The 20607-nt window shown below is 46.8% G+C and overlaps 2 protein-coding genes across 9 annotated transcripts in view; one reads left to right on the top strand and one right to left on the bottom strand.

The window, feature by feature from the left end:
• Positions 1-3407: 3407 nt before the first annotated feature.
• On the bottom strand, positions 3408-6256 carry LOC131827987 (collagen alpha-1(I) chain-like). Its single transcript, XM_059168900.1, has 2 exons — positions 5050-6256; positions 3408-4948 (listed from the first exon to the last, which is right to left on the bottom strand). The coding sequence occupies exons 1-2, from the start codon at positions 6254-6256 to the stop codon at positions 3408-3410; spliced, it is 2748 nt and encodes a 915-aa protein (XP_059024883.1).
• The window catches only part of GULP1 (GULP PTB domain containing engulfment adaptor 1), a 241267-nt gene continuing 224997 nt past the window's right edge, over positions 4338-20607 (top strand). For 4 of the 8 annotated variants that reach the window (XM_059168641.1, XM_059168640.1, XM_059168632.1 and 1 more), the window contains exon 1: positions 4338-4456. The gene's annotated coding sequence lies outside the window, so the exon portion shown is untranslated. Of the gene's footprint in view, positions 4457-4555; positions 4718-20607 lie in introns of those variants that run through there. The other 4 variants (XM_059168634.1, XM_059168639.1, XM_059168638.1 and 1 more) reach the window with 3 other exon arrangements.

Genomic DNA, 20607 nt, shown 5'->3' with positions numbered 1-20607 from the left:
TCTTCAGAAAACACCTGCTAATTACAAAGGGAAAGAGATGAAGGTTACAGAGGAGATGCCTGACAGGGACCATCACCTTAAGAGAAGACGATTCCTAACGGGATACGTCAAAATGAAATGCAATATGACAGAATAAAGAGAGAATATAGTATTACATTTCTGTGTTTTATCCAAAGATTCATAACCCGAGTCTAACATAAATATATGTCCATTTGGCCACAGTTTGTTTATAATGGCAAAAAATATATTAATAAACACAGGTGGGAGGTAAGACTATGATATATTATTAAATTATTACTAAGTAGTAAATATGTACCATTTACTTTCCTGTGAGAAAAAGAAAGAAGTGGCTATAGACATTGGGTAACGCCTTTGCTCAGCTCTTGATTTCTTTGCTAAAATATTTTTTTCTGGGTCTTTACTAATTTGCTCTTGGAATGGTGTTGCAAGGTATTTGATAAATACATTTAGGAACAAACTTGGAAGGAATTTCTGGGTGTGCTGGATTTAGATACACCCTTATCTCTCTGCCTTTGCCTCCATATCTCTCTTTTAATCTCTCTTTTTTTCTCTCTGTCTCACAGATCTCAGGAACAACTCCTTTTAAAAAAATATCTCCTAAGTAGGGAGACCAGGAATGATGTGACTGAAACTACTATTTTGATTGTTCATTTTTAGATCTACCAACTCAAACCAAGTCTCTGTCAATAATACAGACAATATTTTAACTTCCGTTTTGAACTTTTTATTTCTCATTTCTTCCCAGCACAGACGTTGAGAAGGGATGTTTGTTATTTATTGGAGAGTCTCTCAGGGTCCTCAATAATCCTTGGAGGACACAGTGCAAAGGTTAGCCATGGGCAGTCCCGGTGGTGAAAATGCAGGTCGTATTTCTTTCTTTGTTGTACTGGCCTTATTCACAATTTTGTTGTTGTTGTTGTTTGTTTGTTTTTGCAATGAGTTTCATATTCTTAATGAGGAGGACAAAACCAGAATACGACATAAAAGGATGATGCAAGAGTAAATGTAACACATTAATTTTGGAACCCAGATCCCCTAGGAACTCAGTGAACAGGATTTGGCCGCTGCTTCCCATAATAAAAAGAACTATGCTCCCTTTTCAATTTCAATTCTCACAACTGAAATTTTGAATTACATCTTGGTTTTTATTTTCTTTAAAAAATTTTTGTCTAATGCTCTAAAGTATGGGTTTGTGGTAATACAGAGCTAAAACCCCAGCATTTCTCTGTGTATAAAAAGGATTTACTTATTCATCTCAGAGACGTGCACGAAGGGGCGATGCGGGGAGGCGAGCGGAGCCCGAAGCAGACGCCCCGGGAACCGGAGGGAGCACGGCCTGCGCAGAAACCAGACTTGGGCGCTTCCCCGACGGTGTCACCCCGCACCCTGTTCGTGGGTTTTCATAGTAACAGTGAAATTGTTATTCTCACCATTAAAAAAATGTAGTTTGTTTCCTTGCCAAGGTTCTTTCAGTTCAAGCAAGAGGAACTTGGAAGTGGCTTGAGCCAGGTTAGTTCCGAGGACACTGTACCGAACGTGCAGCCCCGCCGACGGCCGCGAAGCTCCGCGCGAGAGACGCGTCCTCCCGGCCGGGGGCTCGCCTCCGGGGCAGGCCGGGCCGCGGCCGGAAAACCCGCTTCTCGGCGCCGCGGCCGCCTCACCAGCAGCGCGTGGCGGTTCCGGAAACGACGCAGCGTGGCCGGCTCGAAGCGGGGGCTCCAGCCGGGGCAACGGGTCGGAGCCCAGCCCGGAGAACGGGTCGGAGCGAGCCGCGGTCCGCCCCGCGCGCGACGGGCTCTTCCCCTCGGTCGGCCGGGACGGGCGCGCCTCACAGCACCCGCCGTTTCCCCGCGGGCGGCGGCGAAGCACAGACGGGCACAGACGGGGCCGCCCGACGGCTTCCGGGGAGGCGAGGCCCGCGCGTCCCGCTCGAGGGAGCCGGCCCGACCTGGGACCAGGGGCGGCGCGTGGGGTCACGCGGGTCTCGGCGCCGGCGCCCTCCGAGGCCGCAAGCTGGCGAGCAAGCAGCGCCCGCGGCGGGATTTCTGCCGCACGGGGTCGGGGAGCGCGGGCGGTGCGCGATCTCCGCAGCCCGGTCCGTCTCGCGGCCCGCACCGGTCCGGCCGAGCTGCGGCGGGTCGACGCGGGTCTCCCACTCCCCACGAGGCGGGCCGCGCTCCTGGGGTCTGCGGACGTTCTCGGGGACCCGGGGCTGTCGGTCAGAGCGCAGAGCCCCGCGCCGCGAGCAGACGCGGGGGTGCGTGACCCCGTGAGGGAAACCGCTGCCTCGCGGCCCGCTGCGGGCCGGCGCGGACTGACTGCCCCGGTCTTCACTGCCCACAGCGCCCATCGCTCACTGACCGCTACTGAGGAGTAACTGAAGTCGATCTAAGGTTATGACAGAAAAAGGCGTGAACACGGTCCTCGGACTGTTGTGACTCAATGATCTCACGCGCCCTGCCGCTGCGGTAACAGGGAAGGCCGGACGGGCTGCCCTGACCACGTCCGAAGAGGCCGCAGTCCGGTAGTGGTTCTGGCTCTCCCCACTCACCGGCTCGGAGGTGGGTCCGCTGGGGTCCAGGACTGCGGTCACGTCGCATTTACCGTGAGAGTCGACGAGGGCCGCGTGCTCCCGCAGGTTGGCGTCCACTCCCGCAGGTTAGCGTCCGCTCCCGCGGGTTAGCGTCCGGTCCCACAGGTTAGCGTCCGGTCCCGCAGGTTAGCTCCGCTCCCGCAGGTTAGCGTCCGCTCCCGCAGGTTAGCTCCGCTCCCGCAGGTTAGCGTCCGCTCCCGCAGGTTAGCGTCCGGTCCCGCAGGTTAGCTCCGCTCCCGCAGGTTAGCGTCCGCTCCCGCAGGTTAGCTCTGCTCCCGCAAGTTAGCGTCCGCTCCCGCAGGTTAGCGACCGGTCCCGCAGGTTAGCTCCGCTCCCGCAGGTTAGCGTCCGCTCCCGCAGGTTAGCTCCGCTCCCGCAGGTTAGCGTCCGCTCCCGCAGGTTAGCGTCCGGTCCCGCAGGTTAGCTCCGCTCCCGCAGGTTAGCGTCCGCTCCCGCAGGTTAGCGTCCGCTCCCGCAGGTTAGCTCCGCTCCCGCAGGTTAGCGTCCGCTCCCGCAGGTTAGCGTCCGGTCCCGCAGGTTAGCTCCGCTCCCGCAGGTTAGCGTCCGCTCCCGCAGGTTAGCTCTGCTCCCGCAAGTTAGCGTCCGCTCCCGCAGGTTAGCTCCGCTCCCGCAGGTTAGCTCCGCTCCCGCAGGTTAGCGTCCGGTCCCGCAGGTTAGCTCCGCTCCCGCAGGTTAGCGTCCGCTCCCGCAGGTTAGCGTCCGGTCTCGTGGGTTAGCGTCCGCTCCGGAAACCGCAGGCCGCGTCTTCTCCAGCGGGAAGAAAACTTCTCAGTCAACAAGGCGGGGGCGGGGGGTCCCGGTACCGCCTCATTCTCCGGACGGTGAAGTGCGGTGGGAAGAACGGGCCGGGCGCGTGGACGCCGACTGCATGGACGCCGGGCGCCTTCTCTGCGCTGACCTTGCTCTGCTCCCGCCGCTGCGGCCGAGCATCTGCCCGTCTGACCGCACGAGCGCCTTCGGCAGCTGTGATCTGCGGGGCGTCGCGGGCGTGGAGTGGGCCGTCGGGTCGGGGAGGGTCTGCTTGTCCGACTGCAGGCCCCGCAGCGCACCGCGGCCCTTCCCCTCCGCCGGCCTCACAAGCCGCTGTCCCTTGACCGTCTATGCTCAGCCCCGGACGGAACCCTCGCAGCCTCCGTCCCGGGCGTCTCGGATACACGTCGAGGACCCCGCGCTTTGGGGACGCGCCTTCCCGGTGCTCGCACCAGGGTCCGCCCGCGCAGGGAGGCCGCTGGCGGTGTCTCCCGCACGCCCCACGCGCAGTTCTGGGCTCCGATGGGCACGTGCCCGTGGCGGCGGGTCGCGTGTCTGAAGGCCGGGCGGGACCCGCGCGCACCGGGAGGGCACAGCCCGTGGGGTGTCGGGGGGAGTCCAGGGGAGGTGGGGGGGCGAGGCGCGGGGGGGGGGGCGTGGTTTCGCTTCCGTCCCGGCGCGGGTCGGGAAAGGCCTCCGCTGCCCGGGCCGGTTCTCCCGCGTTGCCCGCGGCTCCTCGGCCCCTCCGCCCGCGCCCGCCCGCGCTCGGAAGCCCGTCAGCGCCCGCAGCCCGTCCCGCTAGCGGGGGTCCCGCGCCGCCACAAGCGCTCCCGCCGGCCGACAGGGGGCGCCCCGCGTCCCGCCGGCCCCGCCCGAGGCCCGCGCAGGCAGCCCCGCCGCGCCAGTGAGCGCTCCGGCCGCGCGGGAGGCGGCGGGGCGGGCACCGCGGGAGGCGGGCGGGCCGCGGCCGGGGGTGCGGAGTCCGCGCCGACGTCCGGCAACTTTCCGAGCGGGGGCGGAGCCGGCGGGCCCCGAGGACGCGCAGCGCGGCCGACTGCGGCGGCGCGGGAGGTAAGGAGCGGCCGCGCGGTGCCGGGCCTCGGCGGGCGGGAGCCCAGTCCGGCCGGGGCGCGCGGGAAGGGCGCCGGGCAGGGGGGCGCGGGGCGCCGGCGGGCAGGTTGCAGGGGGAGGCGCGGGCGCGGGGTCGTCCTCCCGCCCCGAGGCGGCGAAGACCTGTTGACGGCGGTGGCGCGGCTGCCGGGAGGACGCGGAGCCCGGCGAGGGCGGGACGGGCCGGCGCGCGGCTCCGGACCCTCTCCCCGGCCCTTTGTGGTAACTTGGGGCGCGTGTCCGGCCTGGGGGCCGGGGCGGGGGACGGGGGGACCGGCGCCGCCGAGGGGGCGCGGGCGCGACGGGACTGACCCGCAAGTCGTCGCCGGGTCCCAGCGACACGACCCCGGAGCGAAACTTGGCGCGGCGCGACCCCCGCTTTGTTGGCGCCGGGCGGAGTGGGCGTGGGGGCGGTGGGGGCGGGGAGGGCGGTCCCGGGCCGCCTCGGGGGTCCTCAAAGCCAGGGCCGGGGGCCCAGTCCGGGGCCGCGCCGGCGCCCAGAGCCCCCGCTGCGTGGGTCCAGCGGTGCCCCGTGGGGGCCCCGAGTCAGGGGCGCGGCGCGGCGGGGCGAGGGGCCTCGGGCTCTGGGTCAGCCGCCGGGCTCGCCGCCGGGTCCACTCCCCGCGGGCCGGCTCGGCGCCCGGAGCAGAAGCCGGGGCGGCCCGGTGTGCTTGTGGTCCCGGAGGCCCGCCCGGGTTCCCCGTGTGCGGGGAGGGGGCTCGGGGCCGGCTGTCCCGGAGCGCGTGGACGACGTGGCGGGTCCCGAGCGGGACGAGGTGGCGCGTCCCGAGCAGGAAGCCGGACGCGGTGCGGGTGGAGCAGGGACGCGGACGCGGCTGTGGGACTTGCGGGCGCGCTTAGTGTGCGGGACGCCGGCGCGGTGCTCCTCCCGCGTCCCCGCAGTGTTCCCGGCGGGACTCGCTCTACTTTCGGGCACTCCGCGTGCGCCCGCAGTGTGCAGGTCGCTGGACCGCGGCGCCGTCCCCCGGAGCCCTGCGTGCGTTCCCTCCGCGCCCGCTGCTGCGGGGAGACGCCGCGTCCGCGCGCGAGAGAAAGTTCTGGGCGTGGGTGTCCCGCTGCCTTGCGAGCGCGGGGACACCGAGCGCGCGCCCCGGTGCTGAAGGAGGCGCGGACGGCAGGGCTCGTGCGGGGTGGGGAGGTCCGGACTCGCGGGTCGCCCCTTCCCCGCCGGCCGTGCCCCTTCCCCCGCACGAGCCCGCAGCCCGGCCGGAAAACCCGGCGTCGGGCCGGCGCCGGCGACTCCCCGCCCAGCTGCGAGCGCGCGCGGCCGAGGTGCCCCCGCCGCGGGACCGAAGGCCTCCCTGAGCCGTGCCGGAGCGTGTTCGGGTCCTCACGGCCGACGCGGACCGGAGAGCGGCCTGGCCGGCACCGGAGCGGGCATGGGGGAGGCGGGGAGCGTGCGGGGCAGCGGGGAAGGAGCTGCTGGTACGCGGGTTTGAACCGGGGTTTCGTGTGCGGGTGACTCGGCTCAGCCCTCTGGCACAGGGGACAAACCGAGCCCAGGGGCCGGGGGTGCCAGGGGCGCTGGGGTCTGACCCCCCGCCCGCGGTGCAGTGCGGTGGCCCGGCCTGACGCCGCCGGTGCGGGTCCCTCGTGTTCAGGTTCGCCTTTTGCTGCGGTCGGTCCCCTCAGCCTGGGCTCGGCCTGCTGCGCTTCAGTCCCCTGACCTTGACCTTCCCGGTTTGGGCGGCGCTGGGACTGAGGGACTGGGGCGTGGAGCGGGTGCTCCTCCACCTGCATGGAGCGCTCCGGCGAGGCGTTCTGGGTGGCTCAGGTTCGGGTCGTGCCCTCGGACTGGAAAACGTCACAAGTGGCCCCCATGAGTAGGTCTTGCCCTTTCCGCTGCGAGAGGAGAACTTGGGGTGATCTCCCTGTTTCCCACAGTGCTGGCCCAGTTCTGAAGGGCTGCTGCGTCCAGGTTCCGGATGAGGCAGAACTCGGAGCCTTATCTGCGACTCGGACGCTCCTGTGTCCCGGTCCTTCCTTCCGTCCTCTCCAGGGAGGTCGGTTTGCTCCCGTGAGTTCGGAGGCTGGACGGTCCAGTGCGCCTATGCGGGCTTCTTTCCCCTGGGTTGATGAGTTGGACACCGTGAGAATCAGGTGTCAGGCCGCCCTCTGAGACTGACTTCATGAGTCACCCTTGGCAAAGTGTTTTCCCGGTGATTTCAGTTTTTCCACTTGCAAAGAAACTTTTCTTTCCATAATTACAAGTTTACTGTGAGCATTGAGAGGTGAAGTTAGGTTAATAGGTTTTTAGAAATTGAAAGGTCATAGAGTTTATTACTCGGTTGATTCAATTGAGATTATGGGGTAAAATAGTAATATTTATATCTAGTATACTCGTGTTACAGTGATGTACCTGTTTAATGTGAAACAGTGACTACCTTTGCATTTGAATCATAGCTTTCATCAAATTTTAATCTTTGATTGTATTGGGTGAGATTTTGCTTTGGTTAAAGCTGAGTCATTCTTTCAGAAAAATACAATCAGCAAATTAATATGTTTTTCTTTTGGTTTATATTTATAGTTAGGACCAGTTATATTTTAAGTTCAGCTCAATTTTGCCTTTATGAGAAGTTACCAGATATATTTGCAGAATTTGGCTTCCTTCTTGGAAATAACACTTGAGGGACTAAAATTACATTTACGGTGTACAAACAAACTTTCTTTTCCCAAAGGCCACAACAGTTTCCTTTTAAGAGTTTAGAAGGTAGATTTAGGAGCCTTTCAAGAAATGATTCAACCACTGTTTGTTGCATATCTTTTATGTCCAAGGCAACAGCAAGCTTGAATTCAAATCCTAGCTCTGAACTTCTTAGCATTGGAATCTTGTTTGTGTTATTTTACTTTTTACCAACATTTAATTTATTGTCTGTTTGGTGTCTGTAACATATGAACTTGTTTCACACATGGTAATTGTGAATATTTCATTTTTAGTTTGACATGTCAATTAGCAAAACGAACCGCCTATTTTTATAGCTTAATGTACTGTATTGTATGCATGGGTGTTTATTTTTCAGGTGAACAGGTCAATATACTAGAAAAAGAAAATAGTAAGCATGGATAAATTGTTTAAGAAAGGGGCGCCTGGGTGGCTCAGTGAGTTAAAGCCTCTGCCTTCAGCTTAGGTCATAATCCCAGGGTCCTGGGATAGAGCCCCACGTTGGGCTCTCTGCTCCACGAGGAGCCTGCTTCCTCTTCTCTCTCTGCCTGCCTCTCTGCCTACTTGTGATCTCTCTCTCTGTCAAATAAATAAAATCTTAAAAAAAAATTGCTTAATAAAATCTTTGGCAAAATACTTCATCATAGCTTTTTTCTATTTGAAAAAAATTCTTTAAGATCTTATTTATTTTGTTTGAGAGAGAGCACAGGCAGGTGAGCATACATGGGGGCGGGCAGAGCAAGGGAGAGAATCTTAAGCAGACTCCCTGCTGAGCATGGAACTCATTCACAACCCTGAGATCATGACCTGAGGCCAGACCAAGAGTCTTAATGCTTAACTGACTGAATCATGTGGGTGACCTGTTAGACTATCTTATTAATGGTGAATGTATAAAAAAAAAAAGTAGTATATGGGTTATAAGAGTACAATTTATGGTTATAGTAACAGAATGGGCCCTTTTTTTTTGAAAATAAAAGGACAAGTGAACTTTCAAGGATATATTAGGATAGTAAATTTAATGTAAAATATTCAATTTTTCTTTTGATTTTAAGTTAAAAATCTTAAAATCTTTAATCTCCATTGCTGAATATTAGATAGTTTTTATTTAAATTTCATGTAGCAGAGCAGTTTGTGATTCATTCTATAAAATCGTAGTTTTCTAAAACCTCTAAAAGACAAAAACATGTTATTTTATTTGAGTACAATGAATTCAGAAGTAGTTACTTCAGCAGTCAGCTGTGTGGTTACCTGAGCCCTGTCCTAACTGTCAGAGGCTGGTGGGTCTAATAGCGCTTGACTTAGCACATTTAGAGATCAAGAAACTTAAACTTGTTCCTATGGGAGCTTAAATATGTTCACATTGGAAGAGGAAAAATGGTATAAATTTTGAGCAAAGAAATCTCTGCTTTCAAGCAATGGAGGTATGAAATTGGAATCAGGCCTTTAATTTAAAGATAATGGCTAAAAGTCATTGCGTAAAACTGTTTTTAAAGACTCTGTTATTTGCTAGTCTTGTATATGGTTTATGCTAAGAAAATATTTTCAGCCACTCTGTGATACCTACAGTTCATGATTATTTTCACCAGAAGACAGTTAATTGACACAATATTGCACAAAAGTATAAATGCCAATTTTCTGCTCTCACTGTAATGGTATAGTTATGGTGAATTTGGAATTCATTTCATCTTTCGATATTTGGGTACTTAAGGATAGTGTTGGAAAGGCAGGTCACATAGTAGGAATGAATGAGTTAATATAACAATTGTGCTTCAAAGATTTAATATGACTTTTTAAAGGAGTTCTGAATAACACTGTATTTTAGAGGGTATACCTAAGAAAGCATATCTAGATAATAATAGCTGTTTTTACTTCATATTTGTTTTTGCTATTAACATTATATAAATATATCTGCATATTGGTTTTATCATGTACCTTCTGAAGAGGAAATTTAGAATATATCCTAGAAATTTCCAAGACTTAGGTGACTAATGCCTCTTTCTCTCTGTATATATAGATTTATGTCTATATAGTATTTATATCTCTATAAAGTATTTATATGTACATATAATTTTGACATGTATGTTCTTTGATGTTTCTCTATTATGTTAGGTATACTTTTATGGGAAACGTATTCAGTTAATTGATATTTCTACGCCAATTTTAACCATCAATTTAAAATCCTTTTTAGATAACTGTTGCTAGAGATTCTTGAGGGCCCCCCCCCACCCCCAGAAGGACCATTCAGGCTTTTATTTATGCCTGTAAATGTAGAGAAAAATAGTGGCAAAGATCTGCTACCCACTGTCCCTCGGTCTTGGGTAATGGCTCTGATGGTGACGGAATCGTGGAGGCCTGTCTGCTCTCCGGAAGGAGAACACAGGCAGATGTGTGGCTGAGGTGAATTCACTGCTCCGAAGGTACCTCTGCTTGGTGTGTTTATAAGGTACGGTGAAGTGAGAATTGGGTATACAGGTAGTGTTTTCCTGGGATTTTATAGCTTTTTCTTTCAGGATTACCAGATATTACATTTGACTTGTTTCCTGAAACTTGGACCCCAAGTCCTCTAAGAATTTCAGGGAACTTCGTGAGCTGCGCCAGAGCTCCCAGCAGAGAGCAGGTGGAATGACTGGTGCAGTCCTTAATCCACTGCCCCCGGGAGATGATGACCGTTCTTTAACTGGCTGGAAGCAGCTTGTTGGGAGCTTTGATAGAAGAAACTACAGAGCATAAGTAACCTGCTAACTGAATCATTAAGGATTTGGCTAACATTGACACATGTTATATATTATTTCACGAGACGATAACTAAGCTCTGTGTCTCAGTTTGTAAATGAGGTAATATTGATCTCACACAGCGCTTTAGCTGAAAAGCAAACAGAACCATCTCTGCTGTGGTAGCAAATCTCCAAGTTTGAAGTAATTAAGATTTGCTACAAGAGAATGAACTTGATCTTAGCCTCTCAATTTCTCTCATAACTGTTTACAACCATTAAGAGAGCCCTATATTTTAAAGTAAAATTTTAATAACAAATAGGTTAATTTACTCAGATTTCCACTTGTTTGAGTTAAAACATAGTGTGGTAAGTACTGAAAAGAGTTTTATTTAGGAAGAGAACTTAGTGACATCTTTTTAAAAGGTCAACATGAATGTTATTCTCTGTAATCTATTTCATTTTTGTTTGTCTTTGTGCAACTCCCTGGTAAATACTCCCTAGTAAATTTGGTCGATGGTGGAACTCTCCAGGTACCTCCTCGAGGATGTGCACTATTATAACCGTAAACGTGTCCTCCGACATAAATAGTGATCATTGTTGGTAACGAAAATACAAAATTTGGCTTATTGTAAAGAACAGTTATATAACTGAATTAATTCCTAAGATTTAACTCTATGCTGTATTTAGTAATTGATTATAATTACTCAGAGGACACTGCTTTTGAAGTGAAGGCTAGCAAAACACAGTGAGGAGAATTGTTAAGGAGTCATATTTGAATAAATGAGTTGTATTTGAAATTATCTAATTACATCTGAAATGGTAAAAGTCTGTTTCAGATCTATAAACTAGCACTTCTTTATGGGAGTAGATACTGTTTAGAAATTTTGTGAATTGTTATTTCTGTCTTAATGCCTCATTTCGGCTCATGGATAGGAGAATGGCTTAAACCACTAAGTTTAAAACAACTGAATTGTCTTAAGCGTCATTGCTTAGATTAAGTGGACTAGGAAATTTATGATCGACTTGGAAAAAGGAAATTTCCTAGAGTGGTGCAGAGAAGGCTTTAAAGAACAGTTTTGTGACATGATATAATGAATATTTCTTTGAGACTTCCTTATTCAGTGAGATACTGATTTTCTTCTAGGTTTTCATAAAAATTTGCAACCTTTTTATATAAGCCCCTCTTCTCATTCTGGAAAATGTAACTGTTTAAATTATGAGTTGACAAGTAAGGGGATTCTGATATGACCCATTTGCATTTTTAAAAGATTTTATTTGAGAGAGAGAGAGAGAGAGAGAGAGAGTGAGCGAGTGGTGGAAGGGGCAGAGGCAGAGGGAGAAGCAGTCTTCCTGCAGGGAGCCACATGTGAGACTCAGGGTGGGACTCGACTCCACGACCGTGGAATCATAACCTGAGTTGAAGGCAGACCTTAACTGACTGAGCCACCCAGGCACCCAATCCAGTTGAATTTAATAAATATTTATTGAACACCACTTTTCAAAATTTTTTGTAGTTCTCTCCTAATTTTTAGTGGTAAATGACAGTGATGTATCTCAAACTAACTTTAATAGGTCTATATAGAACTTGTTATTTCCCTAAATTCTGTGCTACACTGGAGAGGATGGAGTAGGGGTGGAGTTCTTTATCAGCATTAGGCACACCACTGTCTGGTAACAAAGTGTGGTGATAACTGTTGGGCAGAGGATGCAGATGGGACAGGCAGTTCAAGACAGACCAGATGCTGGGGCGCCTGGGTGGCTCAGTGGGTGAAGCCTCTGCCTTCAGCTCAGGTCGTGATCTTAGGGTCCTGGGATCGAGCCCCACATTGGGCTCTCTGCTCAGTGGGGAGCCTGCTTCCTCCTCTCTCTCTGCCTGCCTCTCTGCCTACTTGTGATCTCTGTCAAATAAATAAATAAAAATCTTAAAAAAAAAAAAAAAAAAAAGACAGACCAGATGCCAGAGGCAGGAGATGTAGGACCAGCTTGGGGAGTTTGGAACTGTAGAGATGTTTCTCCTTTCTGGCTTCATGTTAACAATCTTTTTTTTTTTTTTTTTTTTTTTTTTTAAAGATTTTATTTATTTATTTGACAGAGAGAGATCACAATTAGGCAGAGAGGCAGGCAGAGAGAGAGAGGAGGAAACGGGCTCTCTGCTCAGCAGGGAGCAGGGACTCAATCCCAGGACCCTGAGATCATGACCTGAGCCGAAGGCAGCGGCTTAACCCACTGAGCCACCCAGGCGCCCTCATGTTGACAATCTTAATCATTAGTAACTACATATAGAAGTTTAAGCACTTTAACTGGATGACTTACCTTAAAAAACTGCTATCTTATTTTTATTTCTTTCCCCATCTCTCCAGATCTAACTAATGTGTAATTGGAGTCACAGAGAACTGAGCATGCTCTCCTTTTCCCATTCCGCGGTGTCTGTGAACTTGGATAGGAGACAATGACATCATTACTCTCGTGAACACCTAACTTTCTCTCACACACGCGTGTGCACACAGACACACATCTTAACAGTACCTGTAGCTTTCCAGAAGTTGCAGCCATTTATCATCATGTCTGATTGCTGTGGCTGCACATATATTGGGATGTTTTTATGCTTATGACTAGTTTGAAATTGCGATAGTAATTACATCTGCTTTTAGGGACTCTTTTTTCATATGTAGGTGTGTTTATAGGCATGTAGCTATGTCTTCAGATGTTTCAATGGAATTTTAAGTCTGTTACTTTTACATAATTTCTATTTTATGCATCTAAAAGCACTTTTTGAGAAAGGGGTCATAGACTTTACTAGACCGCCAAGTGGATTTATGGCACAAAACAGATTAAGAACTCCTGGACATTTATACTGATTTTTTCAGAGGTGCCATTCGGCTTTGCTGTCTTTTTTTTTTTTTTTTTTTAAGATTTTATTTATTTATTTGACAGAGATCACAAGTAAGCAGAGAGAGGTGGTGGAAGCAGGCTCCCTGCTGAGCAGAGAGCCCGATGTGGGGCTTGATCCTAGGATCCTGGGATCATGACCTGAGCTGAAGGCAGAGGCTTAACCCACTGAGCTACCCAGGCACCCGGTTTTGCTGTCATTTAATGAGGTTAAAAGAAATTAAAGTTATTTAACTCAATTTTATGTTATACAGAGATATCCCAAATATTTTTGAAAGTAAATCTAATAAATAATGCTTATTTTGTAGATTATTTGCTTTATTTACGAAACTTGTGCAGTTTTTGGTTATCTTGTTTAGTGACAGTTCAGCCTAAAAGGATTTATATTTCATTTCAGAACATGTAAATTTAAAAAGCAGATTTATCTTTTTCACTTTATAGCATTAACTATATTTGGAATGGTTATGATTGAGCTGGGAATTTTGCCTTGTGGTGCTGGTTTATTTTTCACATATAAATGTTTTGTCTCCTCCACTACACTGTTAAGTTCCAGGAGAGAATAGGTTAGTTTTACAAGAGAGAATAAATATATGGGCCTCATGGGTAGCTCAGTCAGTTAAGCAGCTGCCTTAGGCCCAAGTCATGATCCCTGGGTTCCTGAGATCTAGGCCAGTGTCAAGCTCCCTAGCCATCAGGGAGTCGGCTTCTCCCGCCCCCTCTGACATGCCGCCTGCTTGTACTCTCTGGGTCTTTCTATTTCTCTGTCAAATAAATAAATAAAATCTTTAAAAAAAGAGGGAGAGAGAACAGATATGTTGAACAGTTATTTGTATCTTCTACTTGGTAGGAACTATGCCAGTATTACTAGTTTCCTTTGAATACTAAGGAAAAAAATAATTTTATGTATATATAGAAGTGATTTTTTTTTTTTCTATGCATCGGTCACTGAGTTACTTAACATTAAGTATTTGGTCATATGATGTGTATTATTCATGACTACTTTTGGTGAAAAATTTAAATGTATGCCAGTGATTTTTTGAAGATACAAGTGTAGACTACATAAAAGTATAACAAATTCCTGCATTATGAAAGGGAACTATAGTGGAAGCATATGTGATGAATTTATTGCACTATATTTCCTTTCTTCTTGCTTGGCTTGACATTTCTCTTGAGATACCTCCATTTATGAAATTAGTCTCTTTATTGATATTTATTTGAACCTGATGATTCAATTTTTGGAAATAAATGACAAAAATAATACTTTTAAACTTATTAATTAGATAATTGCTGTATAGAGCTTACATTCATATGTCCAATTTTGGTAGGTCTGGAGCACCTTAAAACTTCAAGGGGCGGATGCAATATAATTTTTTGTATTTGAAAACTGACTAACTTTCAGATCACAAGGAGAGTTGACTGTCTTTCAGTCTGTTTCTTGGTTTTGGCTTCACTTTGTGTCTTCTCTAATGGTAAGCATGAAATTATCATTTCTTTATGGTGCTCCCACGTTGGGATCTTCGCTTCCTGGGAGTGACAATGATTAGTTGAAGCCAGATGTGATCCTTTATCTGAAATTAATTCTCCTTTCCATTTCCTGCACATTGATTCATGAGCGTATTTTCACTTCAGAGAGTCCTGTCCCTTTCCATGTTGTGGCAGACACTATTGATTGGTCACTCAGATAATTTACTTATTCCATTTTGTTCATAGAACTCTGGTGTTAATTCACATGTCCACTCTACCTCACATGACTCCGGGAAAGGAAGTTCATTCCTAAAAAAGTGAAATTTCAGTTAGCCTAAGTTAATAATCATGGTGCTTCTGTTCTCTTTTTTAGTGATTCATTATTGAGGGGACCCATTCCTTCCCACGGTCATCCTCAGTTACATGAAGTAATAGGACAGGAGAGCTGTGTCTTTACACTTAGCAAAGGGACTTGGATGAGAAGGCATGTGCCAGCTCTTGATATCGGTTCTCTCGGGAATAGGCGATTTGAAATTGCTACAGGAGGTCACCCTTTATCCACTAGGCAATCTAGCTTGAGGGCAAAACAAATACATTAATGATAGCTGAAAAAAATGTAAAGAATGTAGGTGTTTGAGGCCATTATTGGGTCCGTAAATCAACCTTCCGTAATTCTGGACTTACTACTGTGTGAAATAATGAAGTTCTTATTTTTTCAAATGAATTTGAACTAAACTTGTCAGTTACTTAAATGAGAAAGTATCTTAATTAGAACAGTTATTAAGTGGTATCTTAATATGAAATAATTTAGAAGTAATAATTTAGGTTATTAAAATGTGCAGACCACTTGAATTTTGTAAACATTGGATATGATTATTGCTATTACTGTATAAAAATATTTTATTACTTAAATCACAAATGTTATTATTCATCTTAAGCATATTCTGAGATAAGCAAATTCTACATATATCTCAGAAATACGTTATTCAACAAAATAAATTTGAAATAGAAACTTAAAACCCAGTCATGTCATAACATGACACCATTTTGATTGGTGGCTTTAGTGTATTGGAAACATTAAATGTACATTAAAAATCAATGAAAGAATCTCACACCTCATCTAAATAATTTAAGCTTGAAGTCCTGTTAGAACTAACATAAGTATTTAAATATAAAAAAATAAAGCGGGTAGGAGTAGAATTAAAGGAAATTGTGAAGCACAGATCCATTCACAGAGGTTATACAAAATGCAGACATACAATACACTTTTAAGTAGGACCTAGTTTTGTAAAACTGTAGTTCACTGACATCATTAGCAATTTAATTATTTTCTGCCACCTTCTTCTTGAGTTAGTTTTCTTTTCTTTTTTTTTTTTATGATTTAACATTATGCATGTTGGTTTTTGTAATATGCTGTATCAAGGTATGGCGATCTGAGTCTTTGCCCTTTTGCTTTAAAGATGGTAGGAATTCTCCAAAGCTGAGAATTGATAAAAGCGGTAGTGTAATATATTTTAGAGCACTGATGCTGCCCTTAGCGAAAATGATTGTTAACCAGTGGTTTAAGCAAGCAAAACCAGGAATAATCTGTCAAAGAATAAGTAAGTGTCACAGTGGGCAGCTTAGTTGGGGTGAGGGGGTGTGAGAAAGAGGAAGCTAAAGGTTGTGCGGGCAGAGCAGGTGAAGCAGAGCAGCCGGTGAAGCCGCAGGTGGAAATCCTTCATTCGTCGAGAGCCTGCATCAGAGCAGTGGCAGCCGGGTCATTGGTTCAAGAAAGAACAGGCTGTTGTCTTAGAATGCTCTCCGTGTGGATGTTGGAAGCTTGGAGAAGGCGTTGGGTTGGGGAGGGAGGAACGTAGCCAGTAACTTGAATGCGGAAGGAATAGAAGATAGACCTCAAGATAGACCTCAGAAGAGTGGTTGCTGATGGAGAGGTCAACATTACTGTAATCCAGATGTGCATATTAGTTTTTTGCATAAAAATGCAGTGAACATGCCCGAGATGCTTCCTGTATGAGATCATGGCCTTCTTTCAAAGCGAGGCCAGAGAGACCCCATCCTACAAAGTGCTGCAATTCTTAGAGGACTTTTGTTCTTGCAGAAGCTGCTGTTGAGGACTTGTCCTGGGGGCATCCCTTTGCCCTTAGGGAATAGGAGGCCTCTGACTTTTTCCTGGCTTAAAAGGGAACCACATTCTTAGGTCTTTGAATGTGAATGAATTATTCTTGGTATGGCAATGAATATAAAGGGACTCTGCTTATTTCCTTTGGGAATTTTTGTAGAAAATGCAGCTTGGTTTACAGCAGATATTAATTGAGGAAGTGGGTAAGTATCCAGATAATTCATGTTCTAACTTCCGTTTGTGAGTCAACCAGAGACCTGAAAACAGGCTTCCACCCCTTAAACCGTCTCTGTCTAATTGGGTCTTTGTGGAACCTGCACTCTTTTCTTAACCCCATTGTACCTATGAATCCACACCAAAAGTGAATTTTTTGAATACGAGAGAAATGATAACAATACCACAGGGCTCTGGGTGTGCTGCCTCACAGTACGGCACCTTGAACTATCTCCTATTTCGAGGGGAAGGAATTTGAAGATCGTGGCATTGGGGGGGGGTGCTTTCTGACCTGCCTCTGAAGCAGGTATCTCTGTATCCTGGGAGGAAGGAACATCCTGATCTCTGAAAGCACAGGGACCTGGGGAGGAATCTGACTGATCTGGCTAAGTTCCCCAGGTTACGCTGTATATACTAAGCTCGTAATCTTTCTTCTATCGTGTTTTTCCAAGACTGTAACCCTTCTTCAAACCTAGCATGAAAACGGTCAAGTTGAACCATTTCTTCAGGTCTTCCTTTCCTTAAGAAGGCCCCATGTCATGTTAGCTAAGTATATATATTTTTCTCTTGTAAATCTCTCTTTTGCTATGGAGTCCCAGTCAAGAGCTAAGAGAGGTAAAGGAAAAAGATATTTGTTCTTCTCTACAAATAGCATTTATAGAGTGCTTACTATTAAACATTGTGCTATGTTTTTTTTGTTTTTGTTTTTGTTTTTTTATAATTTATAAATGTTTATGAAACTTGTCTTAGGTTCCACAACTTAGACCAGGGAAGATAGTTGGAGAGGAAATGTTTTAGTTACTATACTAGCTGAGGGAGTGTGCCGTTGACATCAGCAGTCATCCTGGAGGATTAGGTCAGCCTGGGTAGATCTTTTTTCTAGTACGAGTAGAATGCCTTTAAATACCTGACTGTCTACACACCTGGTTGATGCTTGATTCCCCTGTTTTTTCTGGCTTGATGAACTGCTCCTCTCCACTCTTTGATGTGGCAACTTGGAACTCCTGTGACAAGATATTTGTTCATTTTATCCTACTGAGCTAAAGCATAAAAATTAACCCATTGACTAAATTGTGTCTGCATATTGCTTTGGCTTTTGCTTGATTTGATTTGTCTGGAGGGTTAACATATTGAGTGAGAAAATCTGACATTTTCTTAATCCCTTTTTCTTCTGGTTTTGTCAAAATGATAAGGTTTGAGTAAATAAAGCATAAGATGTAAAATCATTAATATTAATAGTTTCTAATAGCACCACAAATACTTTTCACTTAGGTATTTGACAACATTTTCCTTCACTGAGAGGAAGGACTAGACAACCTCAAAGAACTTTTCTGTCCTTCAGGTAGTCTAAGTTTTATTTATTTATTTATTTATCTATCTATTGATTGACTGATTGCTCCCTGCTGAGCAGAGAGCCCGATATAGGGCTCGATCCCAGGACCCTGGGATCATGACCTGAGCCGAAGGCAGAGGCTTATTAACCCACTGAGCCCCCCCGGCACCCCTAAGTTTTATTTTTAAATAATTAAAATTTTTTTTTTATTTTTTTGAGGATTTTATTTATTTATTTTAGAGAGAGAATGCTGCCCCACGAGTAGGGGGAGGAGCAGAGAGAGAGAGAGAATCTTAAGCAGACTCCCCACTGAGTGAGGAGCCTGATGTGGGGCACCATTTAAGGACCCTGGGATCATGACCTGAGCCGAAACCAAGAATTGGATGCTTAACTGAGCCACCCAGCACCCCCAAAATTTCTTAATCAAAATACCATATTCAAAGTTTTCCTATTTTAATATTTGATTTTTTTTTTCAAATTTTTTGACATAAACTGTTAGATATTTGACCTGTCATGGTATTTTATAACTTGGGTATTATTACAAGGTTCTCTTGAATGCTTGGAATCACACACAGGAACTTTGACATATACATGTTAGGGGAAAGACATCTGTGTAGGAGGCAGTGAGAGTGGAGAGAGTGTTTCAAGCACGTAGGAAATCGTAGACAAGGAGTCAGTGGTAGTTTAGCTATGGAACTAGAAGCCTTGAAATACAGCTAGAGAATAGAGTGGAAGGGAAAGACAGACTAGAATTGCTGGGGCTGAAGCAAGGGAGTCAGAGATCAGATCTTGGGGGCTTTCTAATTCAAACTTTGTGCTTCATTCAAAGAACAACGAAAAATCCTGGAAGATTCTAACAGTGTGGTGACAAGATGTTATCTTCATTTTATGTTTGAATAGATGGTCTGCCAGTAAGCCTAGGCAAGAGAAGATGGTAGACGGTGATGAGAAATAAGTTTATTTTTATTCAAGAGAAAAAATGTGTACATTTTGATGATTTGTTAACAATTGTGGGAGGTAGGCAAGTGGATGGTATAAGTGCTGATTCTGTACAGGAGTAAAATTTTATTTCTGTCCTTCTAGGTTCTTGGGGGACACTGATTAATGAGAAAAAAAAACAGATTAACAAGAGAGAAACAAAAGTTTAATAACATGTATACTTCCTGTATACATGGGAGATACCCAGAGAAGCTGAGTAACTCCCCCAAATGACCCAGGCCATCACCTTAAATACCATCTCCATCCAAAGACAGGAAGGTGTTGGGAGGGTGGGAATCTGGTCGCAGGAGGTTTCTAGGAAAACACAGTTAACAAGGGTGTGGCTGTTATACAGATTTAAGTCAATGTCTTCTCCACTGATGAATTTTAGAGATTTGTTCATCCTTCTCTTCCTGCTTGAGAGGGAGACACCTTTTTACTAATGGAGTATGTCCTTATAAATGTCCCTTACAAAGGAGTTCCTTCTGTTCGGTTTTCAGAGCTTTCCTACATCTGCTGTTTCTTAAAAATAGCCAACTCAAGATAATCCTTATGCCAAAGGTATATTTTGGGGTGGCAAATTCTGCTCCCCTTCAATTCTAAGATTTTTTGTTTTGGCAGCCTGGGTGTTTAACTTCTTCTTAACTTCTTCAACTTCCAGGTAGAAATAGAATTATTGAAGAAAAATAATGATTTTCTGTTTAGGACACATTTTGATGTGTCTGAATCATCTTGTTACAGATGTCCAGTAGTCATACAATCATACACACACACACACACCTGTAGCGAAGAAGTTTGGTGTGGGCTCGTGATATATGTGTATATGTATGTATTGTTGGGGCCACCTCAAGATGGCCACTTTGGCATGAAGATTATTCTGAGCTGAAGACAGCTGAACTCTATGGGCTCGAGAGAAATTTTGCCCTCTCTTAATTATATAGAAGAATCTAAATTGCTGATCTTTTCTAGAATATGGGTTGTTAGAGATAACAACCCAGAGGTAAATTTGCCTGAATGACCCATGTGTGTAGAAGGATAAACATCTAATTATCAAATATCTGCTCTTCCTTTGAAGTCCCAGCTCCCCACCCACTTCTCCTTAGTTCAGGGTAATCTAGATACTTCATTCTACCTGGTTATTTTTGGAATTTATATGTCTATATGGATTCCCCCTACATATGCTATTATATTTGATTTTTTTCCTATTAATCTGTTTTATGTCAATTTGATTTTGATTTTTAGTCCAGCTAGAAGGAACTTTGAAGGGGACAGGAATTCTTTGATTATATGTCTGTATATCTGTGTATATATGCACACACACAAGTTACCAGATTTCAGATTATGAGTTTTTAGCTTAGAAAGGGTCATAAACAGAAAAGTTTACATAGTGGGAGGGAAGTTTATGACATGGCTCCAAGGAGCACTAGTATTTTAATCAGGGTGGAAAAAGCAAAACCTACAAACAACAGGGAGAAGGAAGAAAACCCAGGAGATACAATGTTATAAAAGCCAAGATTAAAAACAAAAAAAAAAGGGACGCCTGGGTGGCTCAGTTGGTTAAGCAGCTGCCTTCGGCTCAGGTCATGATCCCAGCGTCCTGGGATCGAGTCCCACATCGGGCTCCTTGCTCCGCAGGGAGCCTGCTTCTCCCTCTAACTTTGCCTTCCATTCTGTCTGCCTGTGCTCGCTCTCGCTCGCTCTCTCTCTGACAAATAAA

This window comes from Mustela lutreola, chromosome 3 (genome assembly GCF_030435805.1).
Source record: "Mustela lutreola isolate mMusLut2 chromosome 3, mMusLut2.pri, whole genome shotgun sequence".
Classification (NCBI taxonomy): Eukaryota; Metazoa; Chordata; class Mammalia; order Carnivora; family Mustelidae; genus Mustela; species Mustela lutreola.
This window is presented reverse-complemented; position numbering and strand designations above follow the sequence as displayed.